This window comes from Erpetoichthys calabaricus, chromosome 1 (genome assembly GCF_900747795.2).
Source record: "Erpetoichthys calabaricus chromosome 1, fErpCal1.3, whole genome shotgun sequence".
NCBI classification, from domain to species: Eukaryota; Metazoa; Chordata; class Cladistia; order Polypteriformes; family Polypteridae; genus Erpetoichthys; species Erpetoichthys calabaricus.
Genome location: NC_041394.2, coordinates 102,148,949 through 102,174,757, shown reverse-complemented (window position 1 = coordinate 102,174,757; position 25,809 = coordinate 102,148,949). Strand labels below are relative to the sequence as shown.

General features: G+C 38.2%; 1 protein-coding gene across 1 annotated transcript; it reads right to left on the bottom strand.

Moving 5' to 3' along the window:
* Positions 1–447: 447 nt before the first annotated feature.
* Positions 448–25,809, bottom strand: prdx5 (peroxiredoxin 5). Its single transcript, XM_028804478.2, has 6 exons — positions 25,569–25,809; positions 19,818–19,952; positions 13,721–13,852; positions 9,279–9,317; positions 6,858–6,922; positions 448–603 (listed from the first exon to the last, which is right to left on the bottom strand). Exons 1-6 carry the CDS (start codon positions 25,659–25,661, stop codon positions 498–500), a joined length of 570 nt encoding a protein of 189 aa, XP_028660311.1. The 5' UTR covers positions 25,662–25,809; the 3' UTR covers positions 448–497.

Genomic DNA, 25,809 nt, shown 5'->3' with positions numbered 1-25,809 from the left:
TGTGAAAATGTATTCTGCTAATGCACTACGTAACCCTCATTGGTTTTCAAAATTTCAGCACAACAGATCATGCATTGATTTATTATTCCTCCCTTCGAGGACACATCTTGACTGTTGTAGTATCAACATGGAATCAGACCATTTCTTTTTCAGTAGATCTACAGTATATTAATAGTGTATACGATTTGTTATATGACCAACTCTGAGAATCAAATGTATCAAAATGATCAATGAAAAAAAACTTTTTTAAAACTGGTTTAATTTTTGTAAGCTTAGAATTTTTTAAAATGAAGTCTGCAGAATACATATTCTGTTGTACAGTTGCCAAGAAACATAAAGTATCTAGGACACTGCCAGTTTCATGGATATAGTAAAGAATTCCATATTATATCAGGAGTGTAACACTCAAATGATGTGCTATGGAGGATATTATTTTTCCAACTGGAGAAAACAGATTTATGATCAAATGTAAAAATAAACAAATCGCCATAGCCAGGTTATACCAGTGATAGAATGTTACTGGCCAAACTGCATGTAAGGCCAGTGCCATCTGGCTCAACGTTTAGCTTTTTGATGACACCATCTTCCACAAGCATTGCATACCTATAAAAAAACAGAAACACTGTCAGCTGATATTTTTTTGCAATGGCAACATAATTGTGTCTTCCAAACCTTATTTCTACTTTTGTTAAAAAAGAATATTTTGAAGCTATATGGAAAAGAAATAAAAGTGATCATCGATACAATTTCCATTTTCCTTTTAAATATTGAATTAAATAAGAGCTGCTTGCACACTTTAGTTTACTTCCTTTTATTTGACATTTTTTAGTTTTAAAAAGCATCAGGGCCCACATTTATGAAATATCTCAAAATTATTCTTAGGAAATTGCAGTAAAAGTCACATTAGTATAAGAATTTGTCATACCTCACAGTAGCACTTAAGAAGTGTTTACAAAGTGTCCTACACTTACTTCCAGCTAGAAGTGGGAGTTTACATTTGAGAATGAATGAATAACATCTGAGAGGCCCCAAGACACCTGGAGCCACAAATTGGGACTCATGATGATGTTTTGTAGTTTTCTGATACTAAGACTAGTGCTGTATCACAAGGATAACAATAATAATGTTAATCAAAGTAGTAGAAGAAGGAAAACATAATGAGGTAGGATGTTATAGTAAGATCCATGTAATTGTTGCCAATTCGCCAAAACATCAAAAATAATACTGTCCCGAAGACCAAGATAGAAAGAGTTAATCCAGAAATCTGGCACATTTATTTAACACTGAATGCTCCAGGGTGGCACGGTGGCGCAGTGGTAGCGCTGCTGCCTTGCAGAAAGGAGACCTGGGTTCGCTTCCCGGGTCCTCCCTGTATGGAGTTTGCATGTTCTCCCCATGTCTGCGTGGGTTTCCTCCGGGCGCTCCGGTTTCCTCCCAAAGTCCAAAGACATGCAGGTTAGGTGGACTGGCAATTCTAAATTGGCCCTGGTGTGTGCTTGGTGTGTGTGTGTGTGTTCTGCCCGGAATTGGTTCCTGCCTCGCGCCCTGTGTTGGCTGGGATTGGCTCCAGCAGACCCCCGTGACCCTGTGTTTGGATTCAGCGGGTTGGAAAATGCATGGATGGATGGATGGATGAATGCTCCAAGGCATGTCTTGTGCCATTTGCTTGCTAGGGTAGGTGCCAGCTTCCCTGCAATCCTACTCAGGACAAAGTGGCTTTAAAAAATGGATGGATGGATAGATGGGTAATCCACGGCTGTTGTTTTAGAAGAATCACCTTATCTCTGTCATGGCCATGGAATATGCCGTGTAAAATAACCTTTTGTAGCAGATATCCACTGGCTTAGCTGTATATCCAACCAAATTTCAGGGTTTTAATTAAATGGGAAACAGTGAGTGAATGTGTGAGTCAGTAAAATTTGCATTTATTGATGTTAAAAATATATATTTATAAATATAATGGATGAAATTAAGGTGTTTTTCCCACCACTAACCTAAGTAGTGACTTTTATCAACCAACATCTACATGAGAGTGAAAGTTTCATTTAATACATTCATAAAGTACAGTAGTTTCTTTTCTACACATCAATTTAATATACTTCACAGTCTCCAAACAAAACAGAACCCAGGAAACCATCCATAAATAATGCACATTTCCTTTTGACATAAACAGTCACTGTTTGTATTTAACAAATTTTTAAGACTTCTTACGGTAATGTGCTGCAAATAATTTTTTTGATTATTGGAAGATAAACTACAAAACAAATGCCTGGTGAAAAAATTAAATATTGTTCATATGTAATAGCCCATGAAAGAGTACCACTTGAGTCAACACTTAAACTAGATATGTACTTTCAAACTGCACAAAGTTATAACTAGGGCTACAAAATGAAGGGTTAATACACAGACTGAAGTGCATGTTTGAAAGGGGTACTTCTGCTGGACAAGGTTTCATTTCAGTTGTCTTTATAAAAGCTGTAGCTCATTAACCAAATAAACACCTTTCACAACATAGTAGCTTCATATTTACATTACAACCAAATGTTTAACAGAACTTTCCAGCTTGCCTGTAACTAAAGTTAATTAATTGGGTGAACAGGCATAATGTATATAATACCACTAAGATGTAGTAAAACCTTGTCTGTCAGTAGGGATCTGACCATTGGCCTCTTGCAGTTAAACATTTTTAGGAATGCTTAACAGTAACATTAAATTACATTAACATTGTTAGAAAACAACATAAAACTGTCTTCCTAAAATTGCATTTTTACATGTATTATTTATGTTCCTATATACAAAAATATTATATAAAAGATAGCTATATAAAGTATTATAAAATACAACATAAAGTATAATTACCTACATGTCACCTTTGACAGATATTTACTAATTCACCAAGGTTTTTTTTTTTTAAAACATCTATGCATTATAATGTGGCAAACATTTCAAATGATATCAGGCTTAATAACAGGCACAAATTAAAATGGTCTAAAGGAAAATATAATCTTCACTACATACACAGCAAGGGAATCAATCTTACTTCATTAAAAAAAAACAGGAAATAGTGTTATCAAAACATAACCAGCAGAGGGAGCTGCATGCACACAACATGGCTTCTACAGAGTATTTCAGCAGCATGTCACACTTGTAGGTCTACAGTGGTGTGACAAACTATTTGCCCCCTTCCTGATTTCCTATTCTTTTGCATGTTTGTCACACAAAATGTTTCTGATCATCAAACACATTTAACCATTAGTCAAATATAACACAAGTAAACACAAAATGCAGTTTTTAAATGATGGTTTTTATTATTTAGGGAGAAAAAAAATCCAAACCTACATGGCCCTGTGTGAAAAAGTAATTGCCCCCTTGTTAAAAAATAACCTAACTGTGGTGTATCACACCTGAGTTCAATTTCCGTAGCCACCCCCAGGCCTGATTACTGCCACACCTGTTTCAATCAAGAAATCACTTAAATAGGAGCTGCCTGACACAGAGAAGTAGACCAAAAGCACCTCAAAAGCTAGACATCATGCCAAGATCCAAAGAAATTCAGGAACAAATGAGAACAGAAGTAATTGAGATCTAACAGTCTGGTAAAGGTTATAAAGCCATTTCTAAAGCTTTGGGACTCCAGCAAACCACAGTGAGAGCCATTATCCACAAATGGCAAAAACATGGAACAGTGGTGAACCTTCCCAGGAGTGGCCGGCCGACCAAAATTACCCCAAGAGCGCAGAGACGACTCATCCGAGAGGTCACAAAAGACCCCAGGACAACGTCTAAAGAACTGCAGGCCTCACTTGCCTCAATTAAGGTCAGTGTTCACGATTCCACCATAAGAAAGAGACTGGGCAAAAACTGCCTGCATGGCAGATTTCCAAGACGCAAACCACTGTTAAGCAAAAAGAACATCAGGGCTCGTCTCAATTTTGCTAAGAAACATCTCAATGATTGCCAAGACTTTTGGGAAAATACCTTGTGGACTGATTAGACAAAAGTTGAACTTTTTGGGAGGCAAATGTCCCGTTACATCTGGCGTAAAAGGAACACAGCATTTCAGAAAAAGAACTTCATACCAACAGTAAAATATGGTGGTGGTAGTGTGATGGTCTGGGGTTGTTTTGCTGCTTCAGGACCTGGAAGGCTTGCTGTGATAGATGGAACCATGAATTCTACTGTCTACCAAAAAATCCTGAAGGAGAATGTCCGGCCATCTGTTCGTCAACTCAAGCTGAAGCGATCTTGGGTGCTGCAACAGGACAATGACCCAAAACACACCAGCAAATCCACCTCTGAATGGCTGAAGAAAAACAAAATGAAGACTTTGGAGTGGCCTAGTCAAAGTCCTGACCTGAATCCAATTGAGATGCTATGGCATGACCTTAAAAAGGCGGTTCATGCTAGAAAACCCTCAAATAAAGCTGAATTACAACAATTTTGCAAAGATGAGTGGGCCAAAATTCCTCCAGAGCACTGTAAAAGACTCATTGCAAGTTATCGCAAACGCTTGATAGCAGTTATTGCTGCTAAGGGTGGCCCAACCAGTTATTAGGTTCAGGGGGCAATTACTTTTTCACACAGGGCCATGTAGGTTTGGATTTTTTTTTCTCCCTAAATAATAAAAACCACCATTTACAAACTGCATTTTGTGTTTACTTGTGTTATATTTGACTAATGGTTAAATGTGTTTGATGATCAGAAACATTTTGTGTGACAAACATGCAAAAGAATAAGAAATCAGGAAGGGGGCAAATAGTTTTTCACACCACTGTATATAGCACTTGGCGATTCTAAATTGGCCCTAGTGTGTGCTTGGTGTGTGGGTGTGTTTGTGTGTGTCCTGCGGAGGGTTGGCACCCTGCCCAGGATTGGTTCCCTGCCTTGTGCCCTGTGTTGGCTGGGATTGGCTCCAGCAGACCCCCGTGACCCTGTGTTCGGATTCAGCGGGTTGGACAATGGATGGATGGATGGATGTATATAGCACTAAAGAGGTTATGTCTTTTGTTTCCACTTTAAACTTGCTATAAGTAACCATTTGTTTTTAATATATAAAGATGTGTTTCTTTATGGGCGGCACAGTGGCGCAGTGGGTAGCGCTGCTGTCTCGCAGTTGGGAGATCTGGGGACCTGGGTTCGCTTCCCGGGTCCTCCCTGCGTGGAGTTTGCATGTTCTCCCTGTGTCTGCGTGGGTTTCCTCCGGGCGCTCCGGTTTCCTCCCACAGTCCAAAGACATGCAGGTTAGGTGGATTGGCGATTCTAAATTGGCCCTAGTGTGTGCTTGGTGTGTGGGTGTGTTTGTGTGTGTCCTGTGGTGGGTTGGCTCCCTGCCCAGGATTGGTTCCCTGCCTTGTGCCCTGTGTTGGCTGGGATTGGCTCCAGCAGACCCCCGTGACCCTGTGTTTGGATTCAGCGGGTTGGAAAATGGATGGATGGATGTTTCTTTATTCTAAACAACATGGTTATTTACTGAGAGACCTTTGAGTTTGGTTATTTCCAGGCTAAAACGTTATATCTAGAACTTAACTACAGTTTTAATTAGAAGAAAATGAGAAAAATAATTACTTAACAGGATTTAAGAATGGATTTTTACAAGAACGCTGCAGCAACTTCATTAGGCCACCCTGAAGGATATAGGTAATAGCTTCTTAGAGCTTTCCCTCAGTTTATCAAGAAGCCTCTCCACTTTGCACCATAACCTAGCGCCACGGTTTTCAAACTGTGGTACGCGTACCACTGGTGGTACTTCAAGTCATGCCAAGTGGTACTCGTGTGGTCCTTTATTTTCCACGAATCGATGTTGCTAGAATGCCAATATGTTGCATATAATCATATATAAGTATACTACTGTAAATGCGTGGAAGACTCCAAGCCGGCTTTTATTAGCACAGGCACCCATTTCTTTAATTAGTTTAATATCACTTTAACGTCATAATTATAGTCATTATAGTGATTTTAGTGACCTTTTCTTCAAAACAACACGGACGTAACTTAATGATTCATTGAAAGTGGTACTTCAGTTTACTGGTCCTCGCGGAGTGGTACTTGCTCAAAAAAGTTTGAAAACCGTGGACCTAGCGCATAGGAAATTGAAGGACTCATTTTTGAAGATTGAGATCTCAGTTTAACAGCAGAAAAGGGGAGAGTGGGAAGAGAACTCTGGGACACATTAATGAGCTCTATCATGAGTAGACACAGCTTATAGGCCCATAGATATACAGTAGTTCTAGATCTGCATTGAAATACCACCACCAACCTTGCTGTGAATGAGAAATAAAAGTTTAATAATGGGTCTTTTATGCCCCATAGAAGTCAAATATAAAAGTGACCTAAAATTAAGAGTACTGCAAACAGTACCAGTAGGTGCCCATGGTCCCCATTTTCTCTTTTCTCTGTGTTTTTGTTTTCTTTTTATAGCTTATTACACAGTATTAGACAAATCGTGCTTTGCTTAATGGCACTTGAGCTATTTTTGAATGCAGGTAGATACAAACAGATACATGTATATTTTCAACTACCTGCATTACAGTCATTGAATTAAGGGATTTTTATGCAATGTATTGAACACTTATTAGTTAGCAAACTTTCTGAACAAAGTGCAGCACTGCACTTCAAAGTGGCTCCCACTAGTTGAGGGTGGACTTTATTTCCTCGAACTGTAAGTTTTACAAGAATTCAAATTATTGCATTGCTAATTTTCTTATATTCTGTCATTTAACTGACAACAGCAAGAGAATATTTTGTTAAAGAAAACCAGACCAGTAACAAAGTCTCCAATGTTAAGACCCTAAAGTGTATTTAAGCACGAAAATAAATAAGAGAACACAAAAACACCTACAGTATTCAGATCCTCTTACCGTTGAGATCTCTTATTCCCTAAAACTTGTAAGAGATGTTCATTGTCTAACATCAGGTCTACCGCCTTTTAAAATAAACAAAAAAGAAAAGACATTTTTAATCAACTTATGTGCAGTTTATAATGACAAGCTATACAAAAATACACATTAAGTACAGAAAGCAGAAAGTTTCAATTGAGAATTATTACACTGTGGATGCAAGATACACATACAGTCATATGAAAAAGTTTGGGAACCCCTCTTAATACTTTGAATTTTTGCTTATCATTGGCTGAGCTTTCAAAGTAGCAACTTCCTTTTAATATATGACATGCCTTATGGAAACAGTAGTATTTCAGCAGTGACATTAAGTTTATTGGATTAACAGAAAATATGCAATATGCATCACAACAAAATTAGGTGCATAAATCTGGGCACCCCAATAAAGATATTACATCAATAATTAGTTGAGCCTCCTTTTGCAAATATAACAGCCTCTAGATGCCTCCTATAGCCTTTGATGAGTGTCTGGATTCTGGATGGAGGTATTTTTGACCATTCTTCCATACAAAATCTCTCCAGTTCAGTTAAATTTGATGGCTGCCGAGCATGGACAGCCTGCTTCAAATCATCCCATAGATTTTCTATGATATTCAAGTCAGGGGACTGTGATGGCCATTCCAGAACATTGTGCTTCTACCTCTGCATGAATGCCTTTGTAGATTTCGAACTGTGTTTTGGGTCATTGTCTTGTTGGAATATCCAACCCCTGCGTAACTTCAACTTTGTGACTGATGCTTGAACATTATCCTGAAGAATTTGTTGATATTGGGTTGAATTCATCTGACCCTTGACTTTAACAAGGGCCCCAGTCCCTGAACAAGCCACACAGCCCCACAGCATGATGGAACCTCCACTAAATTTGACAGTAGGTAGCAGGTGTTCTTCTTCCGCCATGCAAAGCGCTTTTTGTTACGACCAAATAACTCAATTTTTGTCTCATCAGTCCAAAGCACTTTGTTCCAAAATGAATCTGGCCTGTCTAAATGAGCATTTGCATACAACAAGCGACTCTATTTGTGGCGTGAGTGCAGAAAGGGCTTCTTTCTCATCACCCTGCCATACAGATGTTCTTTGTGCAAAATTGTGCTGAAACAAGCGACTCTATTTGTGGCGTGAGTGCAGAAAGGGCTTCTTTCTCATCACCCTGCCATACAGATGTTCTTTGTGCAAAATTGTGCTGAAACAAGCGACTCTATTTGTGGCGTGAGTGCAGAAAGGGCTTCTTTCTCATCACCCTGCCATACAGATGTTCTTTGTTGCAAAATTGCGCTGAATTGTAGAACAATGTACAGATACACCATCTGCAGCAAGATGTTCTTGCAGGTCTTTGGAGGTGATCTGTGGGTTGTCTGTAACCATTCTCACAATCCTGCGCATATCCCGCTCCTGTATTTTTCTTGGCCTGCCACACATGTGTTTAACAGCAACTGTGCCTGTGGCCTTCCATTTCCTGATTACATTCCTTACAGTTGAAACTGACAGTTTAAACCTCTGAGATAGCTTTTTGTAGCCTTCCCCTAAACCATGATACTGAACAATCTTTGTTTTCAGATCTTTTGAGAGTTGCTTTGAGGATCCCATGCTGTCACTCTTCAGAGGAGAGTCAAAGGGAAGCACAACTTGCAATTGACCACCTTAAATACCTTTTCTCATGATTGGACACACCTGTCTATGAAGTTCAAGGCTTAACGAGCTAATCCAATCAATTTGCTGTTGCAAGTAATCAGTATTGTTGAGCAGTTACATGCATTTAAATCATACAAAATTCCAAGGGTACCCAAATTTTTGCACAGCTAGTTTTTCACATTTGATTTAATTTCATACAACTAAATACTGCTTCACTAAAAATCTTTGTTCGGAAAACACCCCAGTACTCAGATGTTCCTAGAAAATGAAAGACATACCACTGTTATCTTTTTTGTTGAAAGTAGAGTAAATTATTATGCAGGCTGAGAGGGGTTCCCGAACTTTTTCATATGATATACAAATCATATTTAATCCGACACAAAATTCACAGTCTTCTAAATATTATTGAAACAAAACGTTAAAAACTTGAATGTCTTTTTACTGTGTCTAACATCGGAATGCCATACTAGGCAAAAGATTTTGCCATTTGAAACAGTGCATTATAATACTTCTTCAGCACATATAAATACTGTTTGTTCCAGAATATTCTAAATTACAATTTTAAACACAATGACCTCTGGTGTTTGACAGCAGACTTACCCAGATAAAAAAAAAAATTCTGGCCAAGACATTTTAATATCAAGTATCACTCAAGACATCAGTTGCAGGCTACTTTCTACCTCACATGTATTATTCTTGTTTCCTAGTGTCACATATAATTAAGCTTTGAGTGAAACCGAGAAAGCAACAAACCTTGGTGAATGCTCCAGTTGCATCAGCCAGCATTCTCACCTGAGCCAAAACAAAAATGAAAAGTAAGTAGATAAAAGAAACAAGAAACTGAAACACATTAATATGATATATTATAGTTGGGTTTAAGAGGTATGCTATAAGTATAGAGTGTTCTGTTTAGTCCTATTAGTCACCATCACCTGCTCTCATTAAAACATTTTTAAAAATAAAAATCATGTTTAACAAAAATGGAATTCCGTGAAGAACCATATGAGAACTACATAATCAGATAGATGTACGGTACAAGATGGTTGTGAAAAGTCAGGCTTCAATAGCATCAATAACTTCATCAAACACAATTTTATTACATTACCTATTTTGATACTATTTCAACTTGCATTTACCCAACAAACAAACTTTTTTTTCATTACAAAGTAGCAAAACATGCAAAATAGGAGCTAACCACACAGGGTCTCCATTTATGTCAGCTTTCTGTGTTTTATTTTATATGACTTTTAATCTTCTGATTACCCAATCACTGTTGCTTTAACTTGGGGTCACTATCCCCAGTATCAGTGAGCAGAAGATAGTAACCAACCCTGGACATGGAGCCTAGTCCATTGGTGAACAAATTCTTACACAAACATCCAAACTAATTCAAACTGAGCCAGTTTAGAGTCTTTCAATTAACTTTGGAATCTGAGAGGAAACCCTATGCAGATACAGGAAGTGCATGTAAACATCACATAAACAAGGACAGGATTCAAATACAGGCCTCTGAAGCTGTGAGGCAACAGTGCTAACCACTACACCAGTGTAATGCCCTGAACCTTATCCTCCATAATAAGCATGAGTCACTCAAAAAAAAAAATTTATATTATTATATTGTTATTGGGTTAAGGGATTTAAAATGGGCTGTGCTAATTACACTCAATACTCTACAAAAAAATCTATATAACGTCTAACACTGAGAAGCAATGAAAATCTATTCACATAGTATAAACAATGTGCAGCATTATCCTGTTATGTCCTATAAAACATATTGATGCAAAGTCAAGGATCTGTTAAAGTGAACAGTAGCATAATCAAGCATAACAAAGTAATATAGATGCCCACACACCAAAAATCCAACCCTCTTAAATTACCCAAATGTTGATTAAAGTTGATGTGACGTGTTGGTACCTTATAGATCACAATCTACGAAATACCCCAATTCCTCCAAACTGGAATTCACTTTAAATTAGAATAAACCCAGTATGGATGGCTGGATTTTTTTTTTGTTCTTTATTTCGCCTTATACAATTACTTGTATTAGGAATTTGTTAGTTTTCGCATACCCCTTGGGGTCAGAGCGCAGGGTCAGCCATTGTACAGCGCCCCTGGAGCAATTACAGGTTAAGGGTCTTGCTCAAGGGCCCAGCAGAGTAGGATCCGTTTTTGGCAGTGATGGGGATTTGAACCGGCAACCTTCGGGATACCAGCACAGATCTATAGCCTTTGTCAAAGAACAGGTACAATTTGGAAAGTCTTATCTAAATACATTATATGCATCTCCAGCTAGGTGTAACACTGGCAAAAGTTACAGTGTAAGAGACTGAGGTAAGAAACTGTCACAAGAGTGATGAGTACTAGACGGTTCCTTCCGGGTATCCTGCTGAACTGACAGCATGAAGGTGTGAGTTTGCACAGTGAGAAAATAGTCACAAATCTGGACCCGAGAAAAAACTACACAGAATAACAAGATTTTTAACTTTCAGAAAACGGCAATGTGCTATTGGTTATCAATAGTTAAGTAATTAATCCTGAAATAATCTTGTTAAACTTATGTTTAATTTGTGTACTACTCTAATTCAAAGAACTACTGTGAAAATGCTTGTCAATATGTATTAATACTGCTTCCACATTCATCCACTATGTCAGGACTGCTTATCAGTTCAAAGTTATATCTTGCCATATTAACTACTACTTCTCTGCAGTAAGTATTTTTGTTTTTCTTTTAACATTGTGATTTGCTGCTAGGAGGAGGTTGCTAGGAGAAAGCGCACATCAGGATGGTACATGGCAGGGGTAGGTCCGATAGGCGCCTTTACGAGACAGAAACAGAGATAGTGAGACTGACAGAAGAAAATGCTATTGTGGAAATACATGGGCCGCTAGGTGGCAGTACATCTGCTGTGCTGCAGAATGTCACAAGACTGAACCACCAGCACTAGTGTGTGACAGAAAGAGATGGATTGAACAGAAGTAGGTAATGTGAAGCCTGGTTCGCAGGCATACTTAGCCCTCTCACCAAAGGAAGTGAGTCTAGGGAGGAAAATGTAGAGATGGCAAAACCTTCTGGAGCTTCACAGGTCTTTAAAGTCATCAGAAGGTTCAGGGATGCCAGAGTGTGGTAGAGGATGTCACCTGGAACAAATGTAGGGATAACCAAACCCTGGAAGTGATTTCTGTGCCAAAGGATGGCCATTGGCTTGTTGAGTGCAGAGTTGGGAGGACAGTGGTGTAGACTGTTCTAAAAAAAGTGGCTACGGTCTGAATAGTGGTACTGCAGTGGACAAGAATAGGAATGGTTTAGAAAGATCCATGGAAGCGGCAGGGTTTTTTATCTCTTTTGTTAATTTATACTTTGTTATTCTTTTTGAGCATCTCCCCTTTGGGAATTTTATTTTATTAAGGAACCATGTTTTTGCATTTTTTACCTTGGGTGTTTGGTTATTTGGGTGGGGGAATTCAGCAGGGGAAGAATACTTATTCATCTATTATAAAGGGGATTAAGACCAAAGTTAATGCGTATTCATAACCTAAGAACATTCTGTGAAGAAATGCATATGAATATGTATCAGTGTATGTCTTCATAGCACTCCAAAATTGTAGCTTTTATCTAAAATGCCTTCATAGCAGGGCTTTGCATTTAATCTTCATACTATGTGTTCATTCCTTCATGCCTAGAATTATTTATTAATGTCTTCATAAAACATCTGCATAGCACACGGTCATGCTCAAAGTGTGCATTTAATTTTGGTCTTAACTTTCAATCATGATTATTACTAGTTTGTGACTAGATAGGTCTGAATAATATGCCTCAAAAACAGGGTACATACATTTAAATTGAACAAACTAAACAAGTGATAAACTGCTATACTTGGGCATAACACTATAAATAACTTGTGTCTTCATCACACTTCCCCAGCTCCTCTTGATTGTGTGACAAGAATTCCAGGGACAAAAGAGTAAGCATATGGTACTATGGGGAGGGGATTCTGTAGTGTGGGAAGGTAGCCCCAAAGAAGCTGTTCTAGAAGCTAATTTAAAGGTAAAGTCGTAGAGGTTAGGTGGAAGGTCAGGAGTGTTCCTCACACTGTTAGGTGGCAACATAAAGTGCCTCTTTTGCACAAGTATAGCCCTGTACCCCACTTCTGTGAACAGTCAGTATCAAGCCAATCCAAAGTGTCTGGCCTTTTTAACTGCGTATTGGTGATAAGAGATGCAGGGAAATCTGCAACCACCAGAGGGAGCTCTGGAGTAAAGCCACAGAATTTTTTTTGCTATTTTTCCCAGACCACAGAAGAGGGTCCAGGGATTGCCTTGGAAGCAGCCTCCAAGAGAAGTTTAAAATTGCCATTTGGTCTTAGGCCATTTCAGCTTAGAATCTGGAGGCAAGCAGTTCAAGTGCTTGCAATGGCAGGGGGTAGTATGCCCAGAACTGGTGGAAAAATTGTAGGAAAGGGAGTTTGGGAGATGAGCAGAAGAATTAGTTTATGCTACTAGTGCTACTATATTTCGGATAGTAGACAAGCTGATCAGCCACTCACCTGATTAAATAGTTGTGTAATAAGACTAGAAAAGGGCAAAATGTTTTATAGTTTTCTATATGTTATTATTCAATTTTTGTGTTCTCCCCTTATTATTAATGCAAAAGTCATGCAAAGGAGGAATAAAGGACTTATTTTTCCCACATGTTGCACTGGTAAATATGGTGCACAGATGTAACTCGCTAACTCACCCCCCTCAACCAAAAAAGTAGTTTACCACAAAGTTTAAACATCAGAAGTTCTAGTTTTGAATGCAGTAGGTTTTAACATAATTTACAGTTAACTGTCATTTAAACAGTTAATGAGCTATAAAGGAACATGTCTACAGCTGCTATTTACCTTTCTCTATATACTGTATTTTAGCATTATGACACATGAATGTTTAACCTGAAGGCTACAGAAACAATGAATTTAGATGCCATTTTCAATCCTGACACAAAATACAAGGAACAACAAAAAAAACATCTACCTAACAACAATCCAACAGGCTTTGTCTAGTCAGAAAATGCTTACAAAACACTGCTTGCTTGTGTATAGACATAGAATTTCCAATGAAGAATGTTATTAGTACAAACAGTCCATTCACAAATGTTAGTTAAAATTAAAAATAATAGATTGTTTCGGTCTTTTCCATTTATAAAAACAAATTACCTTTCCATCTGCACCATGCTCTTTGCCCCAAGCAGACATTACAAACACATCATTGACAGAGACGCAGGCAATTTCTTGAATGCCTTTAGCCTGGAGTTCAGAAGCCTTCTCCACAAATCCTGGGAGGTGAGTCTAAGGGAAAAAGGAATGTGCAACACTTCAAATCAATTGGGTTATAGTAGAGGTAAGAAAATGCACACACATAAGGCCCTGTCCACACGGGCGTTCAAATCTTGCTTGAATGTGCTCTGTGTCCTAGAGTCCTAAGGTGGTGCTTAATTGACTTCAATATGATTTTACATTCACGTTCGTTTGCCTCTGTTAAAAGCCAACCTGCAGCCCAGATTGTACTTTTGTGTGCTTACCTGTGTGGGGCAGTTATCAGCAGTCCTGAGTGTTTTTAACCTGTGGCAATTGTAGGTCATTCTTTATTGGATTCACGAAATATGGGTCAGTTGACTTTATTAGACCTGAACATTGAACTCTTTGTGTTAAAATCCTCCCAATACAGCAATACAGGTGGAGAAAACATCACCTTCGCTACTGGGTTCACCCTCTGACTGCACAGCATGTGAAGAAAGGAAGCTTTTGTGTAATTTATGAAGAAATTCAACAATTTCTTTGAATTCTGTCGGATGTCAGTTTTGAGTTTTGAATGCCTGCTGCAGCTGGTACAGCACCCTTACATGCTGGTCAAACAATTGTGTTATCCCTGAAGAGAAGCTAAATATACATATACACAGTATATATTTATAATGTATATCATTCCCAATTTCTATTTTTTTCATAAGGTTTTTGGTAACTTCTTATATTTCCAGTACCTACCGGGAAAGTCCACCATTCATAAAATTGTGCATGAAACATGTCGTGTGCGATGCAAATGTCTCCAGCCTCTTGTCATGCCAGAGCAAACAGAACAGCTATGGACTGACATTGCTGAAGGACTGTGCCAGAGATCCCAGATCCCCAATTGTCTTGAAGCCCTGGGTATCTGGTCTTCCAGAATGTTAAATGAACAACATGGAAACGCAATAAAAACGTTTTCTTTGTGCTCATCTGTATTTTGGCAGAAACTGACACCAAGAAAAAGCTCCATGTGACGTTTTTTCAGTGCCATCCGTGTCCTTGTGGACAGTCTGATTTCCTGCAATGAGCAGAAAAATGCTTGCCGTTCAATCTGCGCTCACCCAATGCTACAGACAGCACAAAAAACACTCCATTCAAATGTCAGTATGGACAGGACCCAAGTTCACACAAAACAGTGATATCTTTCAGAGAGTGTCAGGCACAGATAAAAGAAAAATGCAGAAGATTAAGTTCTGTAGTATTTTAATTTTACTGCCATGTCAATTTCCTGTACAGATGCAAAAAAAAAAGCAGTAAGGATAAATTGTCAAGGTAAGAGTGCATCTGCATGATATCCAAAGGACTGTCAAACCAACAAATGATACATTTATATCTTATAACTGGTGATTCCAGGAAAAGTTTTCGTTTCCTATAATCCTAACCATGGCATGTACATGTAGAAAATGGAGGGAAATAGCTAGTAGCCTCAAAAGGTAAAAGCTACAAAGTGAAAGCACATTTTGCAATTTTTAAGAATGTAGCAATTTTTAAATTCTTTCACTCTTCAAAATCTTGTATTAATTGCCAGACACGACTTCAGCGTCTAAACCATTTTCTTCCATGTTGCAGAAAAGCCTCACTATCTAAGCTAAAAAAATTGTTATCTTTTTCATGTGACATATACCTAAAGTATTGAACTGACCCAATGAATATAATCATAACCTAATTACATGAATTACTCAATACTACACATTCTCTTTCCTGGACAGGTTCTAGGGCACATACAAAGTGCAAAAGTTAATTCATGCCTTTCAAGGGTAATTTGGTCTGGGTTTTAAAGAACAGAGTTATAGAAAACAGCATGAAGACTTAAGTAAATGAGAGGATGACACATTTAGAAATATTCTTTCTAAGCAACCATTAATCTATGATAATCCATCTTGCAATGCTTCATCTAGTTTTGAATGAATATTAAATAAAGACACAGTCATAAGCTTGCATCATTCTTCTGCTTAAACTATAGGAAACATAAAAACCTGGAATTCAGCAGGTGGAGTTCCAGTAAATATTTGATATACTTAATTATTAAATTAAAACTAGGATAACTTGCACTGATCATTGTTATGGTGTGGCCAGTGTTTAATCCCTAGCTTAAGTGTCTTTCCTTTTATGTATTCTTTTCTTTGTCATTTCTTTGTTTCTTTCTATTTGTATTTTATTACTTCTTATCAAATTTTATTTTGGGTTTGTAATGTTTTTGAATTATTTTATTTTGTTAATTATGAACTCCTGTCTTATCCGCGTCATTGTTTTAATATTGAGGATCTGGGGTCAGAGCTCCCTTGGTGCTGCAGCTGAGGGATTACCCCTAGGGCTTTATAAGCCTACAAACACTTGATTGCCTAGCCTTGAAATTGATAAAACATCTGTTTTTTGTGGATCCTTATAATAAGTACTTGTTAGATTTTTCTGGTTTGCCTTCCTTTCTGATTCTGTTTTTACTTTGCTTTTGGATTGCGGACTCTTTTTGTATTTCTTTGGTTTACGTTTTTAAGGGAAACGTTTTTGAAGTTTTTTTTTCCACTCTTCTCTGGTTTTATTAATTCCTTGTTTGTAAATAGAGTTAAGTATTTAAAAATTAAGGAACATTGTTTCCATTATTGTGGGCCAGAGGTATAAAGCTTATTAGACCTTTATGGGCTTGTATAGGCTGCAAAAGCCTGCTTCCTGAATTTAGGACATGAACTATTTTTGATATCTTAGCCTTTATTTTAAGTTGGTGGGTAGATCTTAGAAGCAAACCCTTATTTTATGTATTGAGAGCCACATAGATTTTAACAATCACGATCTCTCTCTCTTTCTCTCTAGAGGTGCGTACAAATCCCTTAACCTGACACAGAAAGGCAGAGACAGGTGTCCAGGTGTCCAACGACCTTCTTCTGGTAGCACTTCCAGGTGTGGTGGAAGTGCTACCAAACAGGGCTCAGCAAACATCCAGGCACCCCCTTGGTGGTGGCCATGGGCCACAGCCGGGTTGAGCTTCCATGCTCCAAAACCATGGCCCCACTGCAAGCCAGGGAAGCTGCCCTGTAGCGTTTCAGAGGAGATAATGTCCTAGACAGGCTCTCTCCCCAAGTCCATCAATTGTCAAGATATCCGAGCCTGATTAGAGTCCCGGCCGTCCGCCATATATATTTTTATTTATGTTTTGTATACCAGTGGTGGCTGGTGATCTTTCAAACAGGGGAAGCACATTTAGGCCTACATCATAAAATTAATCAATTAGTGCATCATGTTATTTATATGTAAATTTTGCCCTCCTTTCTTTTTGAAGAAAATGGTCTGTGACCTTGTAATACCAACTGGGGGTCTTTGCAAAAGATTTGACCAATTTTCTATTAATGGCCAGTAGAGCAAGGTTGCTTAAACGGTTTTGACCCATTGTGTTGTGGCTGTACTAGTTTTAAGCAGGACAGTATCCTCTCTACACCTGCTGATGTAGCTCCAATTTTTGCCAATAAAGACAATAGCTTGTATAGTGGAGGCTATATCACTAACAAATAACAGACAACGAGCAATAGTTTCACTCGCCAAAAATCTGCACGGGACTAAACTTTTAAATGCTCCGATGCCAAAATGTTGTCAATCAAAACGAGGTCCAGTGAGTTTGACAGTTCCTCCAATAACCATGCAGCAGGCCAGTGTCCTGGTCAGCCTTACTCCTAGAGACACTGAACTTCTTTGGAAATGACATTTTGAAGCATTTGTCTAATAAACATCTAGCTTTGCTGCACTGAAAACCAATCATATTCTGAAGTGCCACAAAAGTCCAGTGAAGCTGCACTGTAATGGACTTTAATGGACCATGCTGCCATGGGAATGTATGAGAAAAAAAATCACATTACAATACAATTTATTTTTGTATAGCCCAAAATCACACAAGAAGTGCCGCAACGGGCTTTAACAGACCCTGCCACTTGACAGCCCCCCAGCTTTGACTCTCTAAGAAGACAAGGAAAAACTCCCAAAAAAACCCTTGGAGGGAAAAAATGGAAGAAACCTTGGGAAAGGCAGTTCAAAAAGAGACCCCTTTCCAGGTAGGTTGGGAGTGCAGAGGGCGTCAAAAAGAAGGGGTTCAATACAATACAATACACAGAACAGAACATCAGATGACCTGTAAGAAAAACAGGTTAGTTTCCAAGACAGGAAAAGAAAGAGATGTGATCATGTTTTGAAATGGAAAGAGAAAGCTTGATAAAGCTCAAAAAATACAAAGCTCTGGCACTCTTAGACTGACTACCAAAAGCTACCAAGACCTAACTCCAAACTGCTGTACAAAAGGTATACCATATACTAATCTATGATAGAATATGCTCTTACAAAAAAAGTTATTTTGTTTGATGCATAGTGTTCTTGTCTACCCTCCCAATATGTAAAGCTGAAAACAAAATAGTTTTGTGAAGTACCACTGTCAAGTATCATCTCCCTAATAATATAAGCAAAATACAAGGGACTTTCAAAAAGTTTCTGCACTTTTATATTTTTGTTGGAAATGGTGAAGGTGGGAGGAGTAGTAATTGTCCAAGAGTGTTATGTGACTAGTTCTGTCTGGCAAGCTGGCTGCCCTTGCAGTTTAGTGTAAGAGTTGTCACCCTGTGGTGAAGATGGCTGTGAAACTTATAAATTGCACCAAAGAGGAACAGTGTTCTGTCATACGCTTTTTGTGGGCAGAAGGTGTGCCGGGAGCACACATTCATCTCTGCATGTGTGCTCAGTATGGGGATAAAGTTCTCTCTCATAGAGTCGTCTAGGAGTGGATTGAAATGTCCAAAAATGTCCATACTAGTGTGATGGAGGCACAGCACTCCAGACATCCAGTTACAGCCACGACCACGAGGAATAATGTGAAAGCAGTGGTGCATCAGTGGATACGCTCTCAACCAAAAACATTTTTTGATGATGGAATTAAAAAGTTGGTATGACGCTGGGAAAATTGCATCACAAAGGAAGGTGACTATGTAAGAAAGTATTGTAATTTGTTTTTGAAACAACTTAATAGTTTTAAAAAAAGTGCGGCAACTTTGTGAACGTCCGTAGTTATATTCTCAGCTCCAATGTATATAAGGAAATTTATTAAAATAACTGACTTTCAAAACACATGACCTTCTGTTGAAGTACATTTTATTCTACGTTTTACAGTTGATGATTTTTTTCGGTTAATGTTATAGCCTACACTTTATTATCTTTACTTCTTAATCAATATAATTAAAAGCAGGTCAGACCACTAACTCCTTTGGAACATCTCCAAAATCCTTAAACAATGCAGTCTGCTGTGGTGAGACCACTAACTCCTTCTAAACTTCATTGTTTATGGATTCGTCTGATTTTCTCTTAGAATCTCTAAACAATGCAGTCTGCTGTGGGTTCTCAGTTAGATCAATAGTTCACAGAAACAGTCCTTGTGAACTTATTATTGCCTACACCTAGACAACGTTCAGCAGCAAACTCAAAAATTAGGAGGTGATATGAAAGATGATTTTGAGATAATTTGGAGAGAATGACGGTCAAAATGTAAAATTACTTTAAAACAGAGAAAGAACATGTAGGAATCACAAAAGAAGCATTTTAGACAACAGTAATACTTATGAGCATATGACAGTTGCTTCACAGCTAGCTGTAGACACGTTTCAAACCACAGACTAGTATGTTTGTAGTTTTCACTGGAACAAACTGGGTTTTTCACCTGGTACTCCATTTCCTTCCCACATTTCCAAGACATGTTTGTTAGGCTAACTGACAACCCTAAACTGAATGAAAGTAAGAGTGTATGTGAGGTTGTGGATTGTGGCGTATCAGGGCTGGTTATGTGTTGAACTCAGTGATGTTAAGATATGTTCTACCTTTATGCACCCTGGAATTTAGATTAAGAAGGTCAAGAAAGGGATGGATGTATAGTTGAATGCAATAGCACAGCAAAAGCAATAAGCTAATATATCATGCAGAAACAGAGATTATTTGTCAAAAGCAGTACCTTTGAGCACCCAGGAGTGAAGGCTCCTGGAACAGCAAAAAGGATCCCTTTTTTACCCTTAAACAATTCTGCCATGCAAACCTCAGTACCGGGGTCCCCTTCACATACTTTAATTGCAGGTAACTTTTCTCCAACCTGTAAAGAAACAATAACGTGCAAAAAGTGATATGTTATAGCCATTCAATAACAATAGATGGAAAATGTTTTAATTATACAAGAAAATAACACACAGATACACACATAACATTAACACACAAAATATATTTAGTAAAACACCTTCAGACAAACTTCACAACTTCTTTTTTCACAGTAAACAATCTTCTTATTTCTTTTCTTTCTCCTCTAATTCTCACCGGGCAGGTTTTGTCCTCCTCCACTGACTACAACTCACTTGGTTGAGACACAGCTGTTCTTTTTCAACCCTGACCCATAAGTACTTCCAGTGCCACCAAAAAGCATTTCCGGGTCAGGGAAGATTTCCCTAGAACAAGAAAGCCTCCTACTGGTAGCTCCCCCTGGTGTCACCCAACTATCCCAAAATGGCTGCCCATCCAGGCTACATATCCCAAGCTACTCTGCAGGAGTACAAACAAAACTCCCAGAAAAGAAATACTATAACTTAGCATATTACTTGAACAAATGGCCCCAGGGGACAGTGTCACTCTGTCCTTCCAATATGGCACCCTCACAACATGGAAAGAAAACAGCATCTATCCTGGTTGGGACAGTCATCAATCCCCTTGAACCACCCACTATAAAGACCTTGTAGCTGGGTAAGAGACACATTATCCACCTTGGATGGGATGCCAGTCCATACATTTCTTTTACATGGTATATGAAATGGAGTTGTAACCTGATCAAGGTTAGCTCTGCCCTGCACCTAAAGCAGTTGTGTTAGGCTACAGTACCCATAACAATGAATTTGATTAAATCAGTTTGATTGAGCTACACAGATGGACATTCTTCATAAAAGTTTGGTGAAGAAACAAGGGGAGGCCAACTACAGTCCTAGACACTCTTTTAAATTAAGCTACCTACACATTTCTGTGTTGTAAACCTGGATATTTGAGTTTTATAAGTTGCAATACTACAGACCGACATTACTATGTAGTGTATGAAGATTTATATTACAGCACCACTCAGTATCTTTGTTGGACTTGGATCATTGGTGTCACTTTACAACTAAATTATATGAAATATTAAAAAATAAAACTGCAAAAAGCAAATAAGCTTACATTCTTACTTGTGTCAGATCATCCAAAACGTGTAACATCATCAAACTGAATTTAACTATATATTATAAAAAGCTGGAAAAGATGTAAAAAGATGGTAAACAAAAAATCAGTTATAAGCAATTAAAAATAAAACAAACAGGCACACCCTGGAGCCATCTACAATAACTTCATGTTCCTTTAACCACTCAATAAAAGTCAGGATCACAGTCACACCACTTTCCAAAATATTTGAAAATAAAAGTAAATGTCACAAAACGGATTGCATATACTGTGTAGAAAAACACACACACACACACACACACACATACATACATTTATATATATATATATATATATATATATATATATATATATATATATATATATATATATATATATATACACAGTGTATCTGGTGCAAGTGACTGAAATAAGGTTCCTGTGCAGGGCTGCTCATTACTCTCTCCCTGACAGGATAAAACAGCTTAGCAGTATGGGAGTACTTTAGAGTGGAACCACTGCTTCTCCTGATCAAGAGAACCAGTTGAAGTAGTTAGGATATCTCTTGGGTGCTTCCCACAAATGGTGTGCAAGGAATGGCCTACTGAAAAAAGGACCCAGTGTACACACAAAACACAGAATAAAAATTATATCTCCCAATAACCAGATGCTCCCTGGCCTATTCCTCAGCAAGGGCTACAGGACATTGTTGGGGATACAGAAGCCTGGTCAATCTAGCGGAGGATGTTATTAGCATTAATCTCACAAGGTTAGGAAAATGCTGATCAATTATAATAATAACTGGTATTTTGTTTTATATTCTATGGCAAATGCCAATTGAGCTTCACTGTGCTGGGCAGTGAGCACAGGGCCCACTAAAGGACGGTAGGCCCTCAGGCCACCCTCTTAAAGTCTGTTTCTGATTGTATGGTCAGAGACTTTCACAACAGTGACCTACTGGAGGTCATTTTGTATGCTCTGGCAGTGCTCATCCTGTTCCTCTTTGCCCAAAGGAGCAGATACCGGTCCTGCTGATGGGTTAAGGACCTTCTATGGCCCTGTCCAGCTCTCTTGGAGTAACTGCCTGTCTCCTGGAATTTCCTCCATGCCCTGAGACTGTGCTGGGAGACACAGCAAACCTTCTGGCAAGGGCACATATTGATGTGCCATCCTGGAGAAGTTGGACTACCTGTGCAACGTCTGTAGGGTCCTGGTATCTGCTCATGCTGCCAGTAGTGACACTGACCATAGCCAAATGCAAAACTAGTGAAAAAACAGTCAGAAAAGATGGAGGGAAAAATGTCAGTGGCCTCCACCTGTTAAGCCATTCCTGTTTTGGGGGTCGTCTCACTGTTGCCCCTCTAGTACACCTGTTGTTAATTTCATTAACACCAAAGCAGCTGAAATTGATTTACAACACCCTCTGCTACTTAACCGACCAGACCAATATCCCAGACGTTTCAATGACTTGATGCTATACTTTGATTAAAAACTTATCCTTTAATTTTATTTGAGCAGTATAATTATAATACATTAGACAAGCGCTTCTCATGTCAGATCTACTGAAATCTTCTGTGCACATTACTAACCAGGAAATGTGGCAACTTATTCTTGTTAGAAGTTTTATTAAGGAGTTCATGACCTGCAAATATGTCTAGTATTATGTATTTAGGAATCTCTATACAATGACTATAAGTCATGAAAAGAATTCATTGTTGTTATAATATCAAGGAAATTCCCATTTTTTCTCTCACAAGGAAGAAGATGCTAAATTTTAAAAGAAAAAAAGGTTTATTAGAAGAATAGAATTTTCTTCCAGGGTGTAATCATCTTTCTTATGTTATGCTATTGAACACTTATTGCATATACATATAAGATGAAAAAGAAATAAGAGAATTTTATTAGGCCAGAGTGAGGATCAGACATTGTCCTGCTTTTCAACAGTTTTAATAGGTACTATCATTCATTCAGTTGCTGAATTAATCCAATCCAGTTTCACGGTCACAGGAAGTCAAAAATTAATCCGGCAACACTGGCACAGAGTGGGAACCAGCCTTGGACTGGTTCCAAACTAGTGCGATAGAGCTTAGAGTTTTGGGGAAATACCCCATTAGGATGGCACTGGGGAATCTTGTGAGACTAGGATAAAGCCCAAGCTGCTTGACTAAAACAGGAAATTACTAGGGGCCTGGTGTTTACCGGTAAGGATCAGTAATTCATGCCCCACTACAAGTGCCTGGGGATTTAAACATGTTTCACATATCAGGGTTACAGGTTCACTAGAGTTTGCTGGATGGGGTAGGAACTTGTGGGTTCAGTATTTTATTGGGCTATTCGTGGCCAAAAATGATTCCTAACTGAGCCAGTAACAAAACACCTGATGGGGTTTAAATGGTCATTCCTCCCAAAATTAAATTGGTTTTGATAGAACATGTGAGGTGTGTTAGTTGATCCTTTACTCAGTGGTACAATGACCAGTTCTATAAGAAAGAGAACTGAAGGTTAGAATAACCACTTTGACTTTGTGTGCTTTCAGGGAGGAGACAGGAAAGACATCTTAAGACTTTAAGACTGATCATCATTCAATAACTCACGGGAATAGGTAGCTTTGTGATCCAATAAAAAACACTTAATTGAAAAGACGGCTTTTTTTTACATTTTGTAAGAACAAAAGCATTGCTTCATTTCCAGTTGCCAATCCAGTGTTCAAAATATCAAAATATATTCACTTAATTTCAGAGTTGCTGCTACTGGACTTGTTGGGAGTCAAACCCTATTTCAGTTGGCACAAGAATAATCTTAAACCAGTCAATTAACAAACCTTTATTATAGATCACAATTTAATATTAGGAAATGTAAAAATGAGTCTAACAAATTGATCATCAAAATTACATTAAAGGGTAATTCAGGAAGGTACTAAATAAACATTGGCACAGATAGCAAAGTCAATAGAATAGCAGTTAAAAACATTGAGAAATGCTAACATATATGTAAGTTTAACTGTAAAATTAATAGTAAAATATGACAAAGGAATGGTTTTCAATTACTTGTGATGTGTGATCAAGACTAAGAGAGCTTTGTTTACATAGATTTTCAGATAGTGGATGCCACCTGTTGACCCTGCTAATACTCCTAGGCTTGGGACTTCAGAATGGTTGGGAAGCTTGCGCTAATGACACAAGCATCATTTCAGGAAACTTCAAACATTGGGGTGTCATGTTGTACTGTAGAACTCTCAGTGGGAGGAGGAGAGTCAGGGTTTGGACCAAATGAATCTTGGCTGCTTTTTCCAGAAAACTATAGCCCTCTAGGAACGCTGAATTTTCCTTCATTATACATCAGTTATGTAAAAATTATCTTACAGTAGTAGACAACTGAAACGGTCTTTAATGTGTGCTACTGTGCATCCTGTTACATAAACACAGCATACAGTAAAATACATTAATATTAATAGATGATTACAAATAATTCCTCCTGGTCCTTGAAATCTTGTTTATTTGATCTTTATTATATTTGGTTGTGTATTTTCCAATTATAAAATTGGATCTTAATGTTTGAACTAATATTTAGCATTCCATTTACCATTAGTAATGTTTTCTAGTGTTGCTGTTGAATTTAAAGCTGGTCACAAGTTGTAAAAGTTCATACAGTGCTCTTTCCAGACTACAATGTCAACTACAAAACAACTAATTCTAGTGAAGAATGGAAATCATTACACACTGGGAGTATGTAAACTTTATGCATAATTCCAGAATTATACTAATATATATAATGATTTGATATTTCATTTTGTCAATCCATCCATTCACGCTTTGGAATTTACTTTAATCCTGAGATATAAAACATTGGAAAATAAATTTGATATTTCTTTCTGGCGTTGGACGGACAGACACATTTAAAAATAATGCCCTATCATAAAGTTTGGCGGAAACCTCCGTTGCTGACACAGGGTGATACTAATGTACGAAAATTGCAAGCCAAGCACCACTGATACTGCACTGGACGCTCACTGGTAATGATTCCACATTACACGAATTTAATCTGGGCTATGAAAATTGCTGGCTCAACTTCAAAATTATGGCAACAAAAATGGCCAGATAACTTGGACGCAGCTGTCAAAACATCACTGCCACCAATTTTGGCAGACATCCTCAAAAAATACTTTTCAGCAATATGAATTATAGATTACATTGGTACTGAAAACATTAAAGAACAGTTGTCATAAAGTATCTCCCTCAATATTAAAATACCAACTTTGCTTAATTATGAAAAATCAAAAGCTTGCCTTCTGTAACTAAGTCCTGCATTTCAGTGGATGGATCTGCAAATGTTATCTAATCAAAACCCCAGAGGCTGGCTGCTTCCAACATTATTGTTCTCAAGTGTTTATTTAAGCCTAACCCCGGTAATACGCCTTTTCTAAGAGCCTGAATGCGCTGCTGCGGAAAAATGCCAAACGGCGAAGGTCTTTCAAGGCAACATGGCAGGGAGAAAGAAAGCGTGAAGTTTCGCGAAGGACAGAATCGCTAATCTTTACCTTAATGGGCATGCTTGCAAAAGCTGTGGTGTGCAGGAGCCTAGACGCAGACAGTATCCGCCCACCCTTGCTTGTCAATATTGAGAGCGTCATCTTTTCTACGATGTTTAAATACTGCAGACAGTCCCGGGGGGGTATCGAGACGAACTGCGCCACAGATGGGCGTTCTGAAACTAAGCAAGCCCAAGCGGCTCAAGTTCCTCCTACCTAGGAAGCACCGCCTTTCCGCACTGAAACTTGA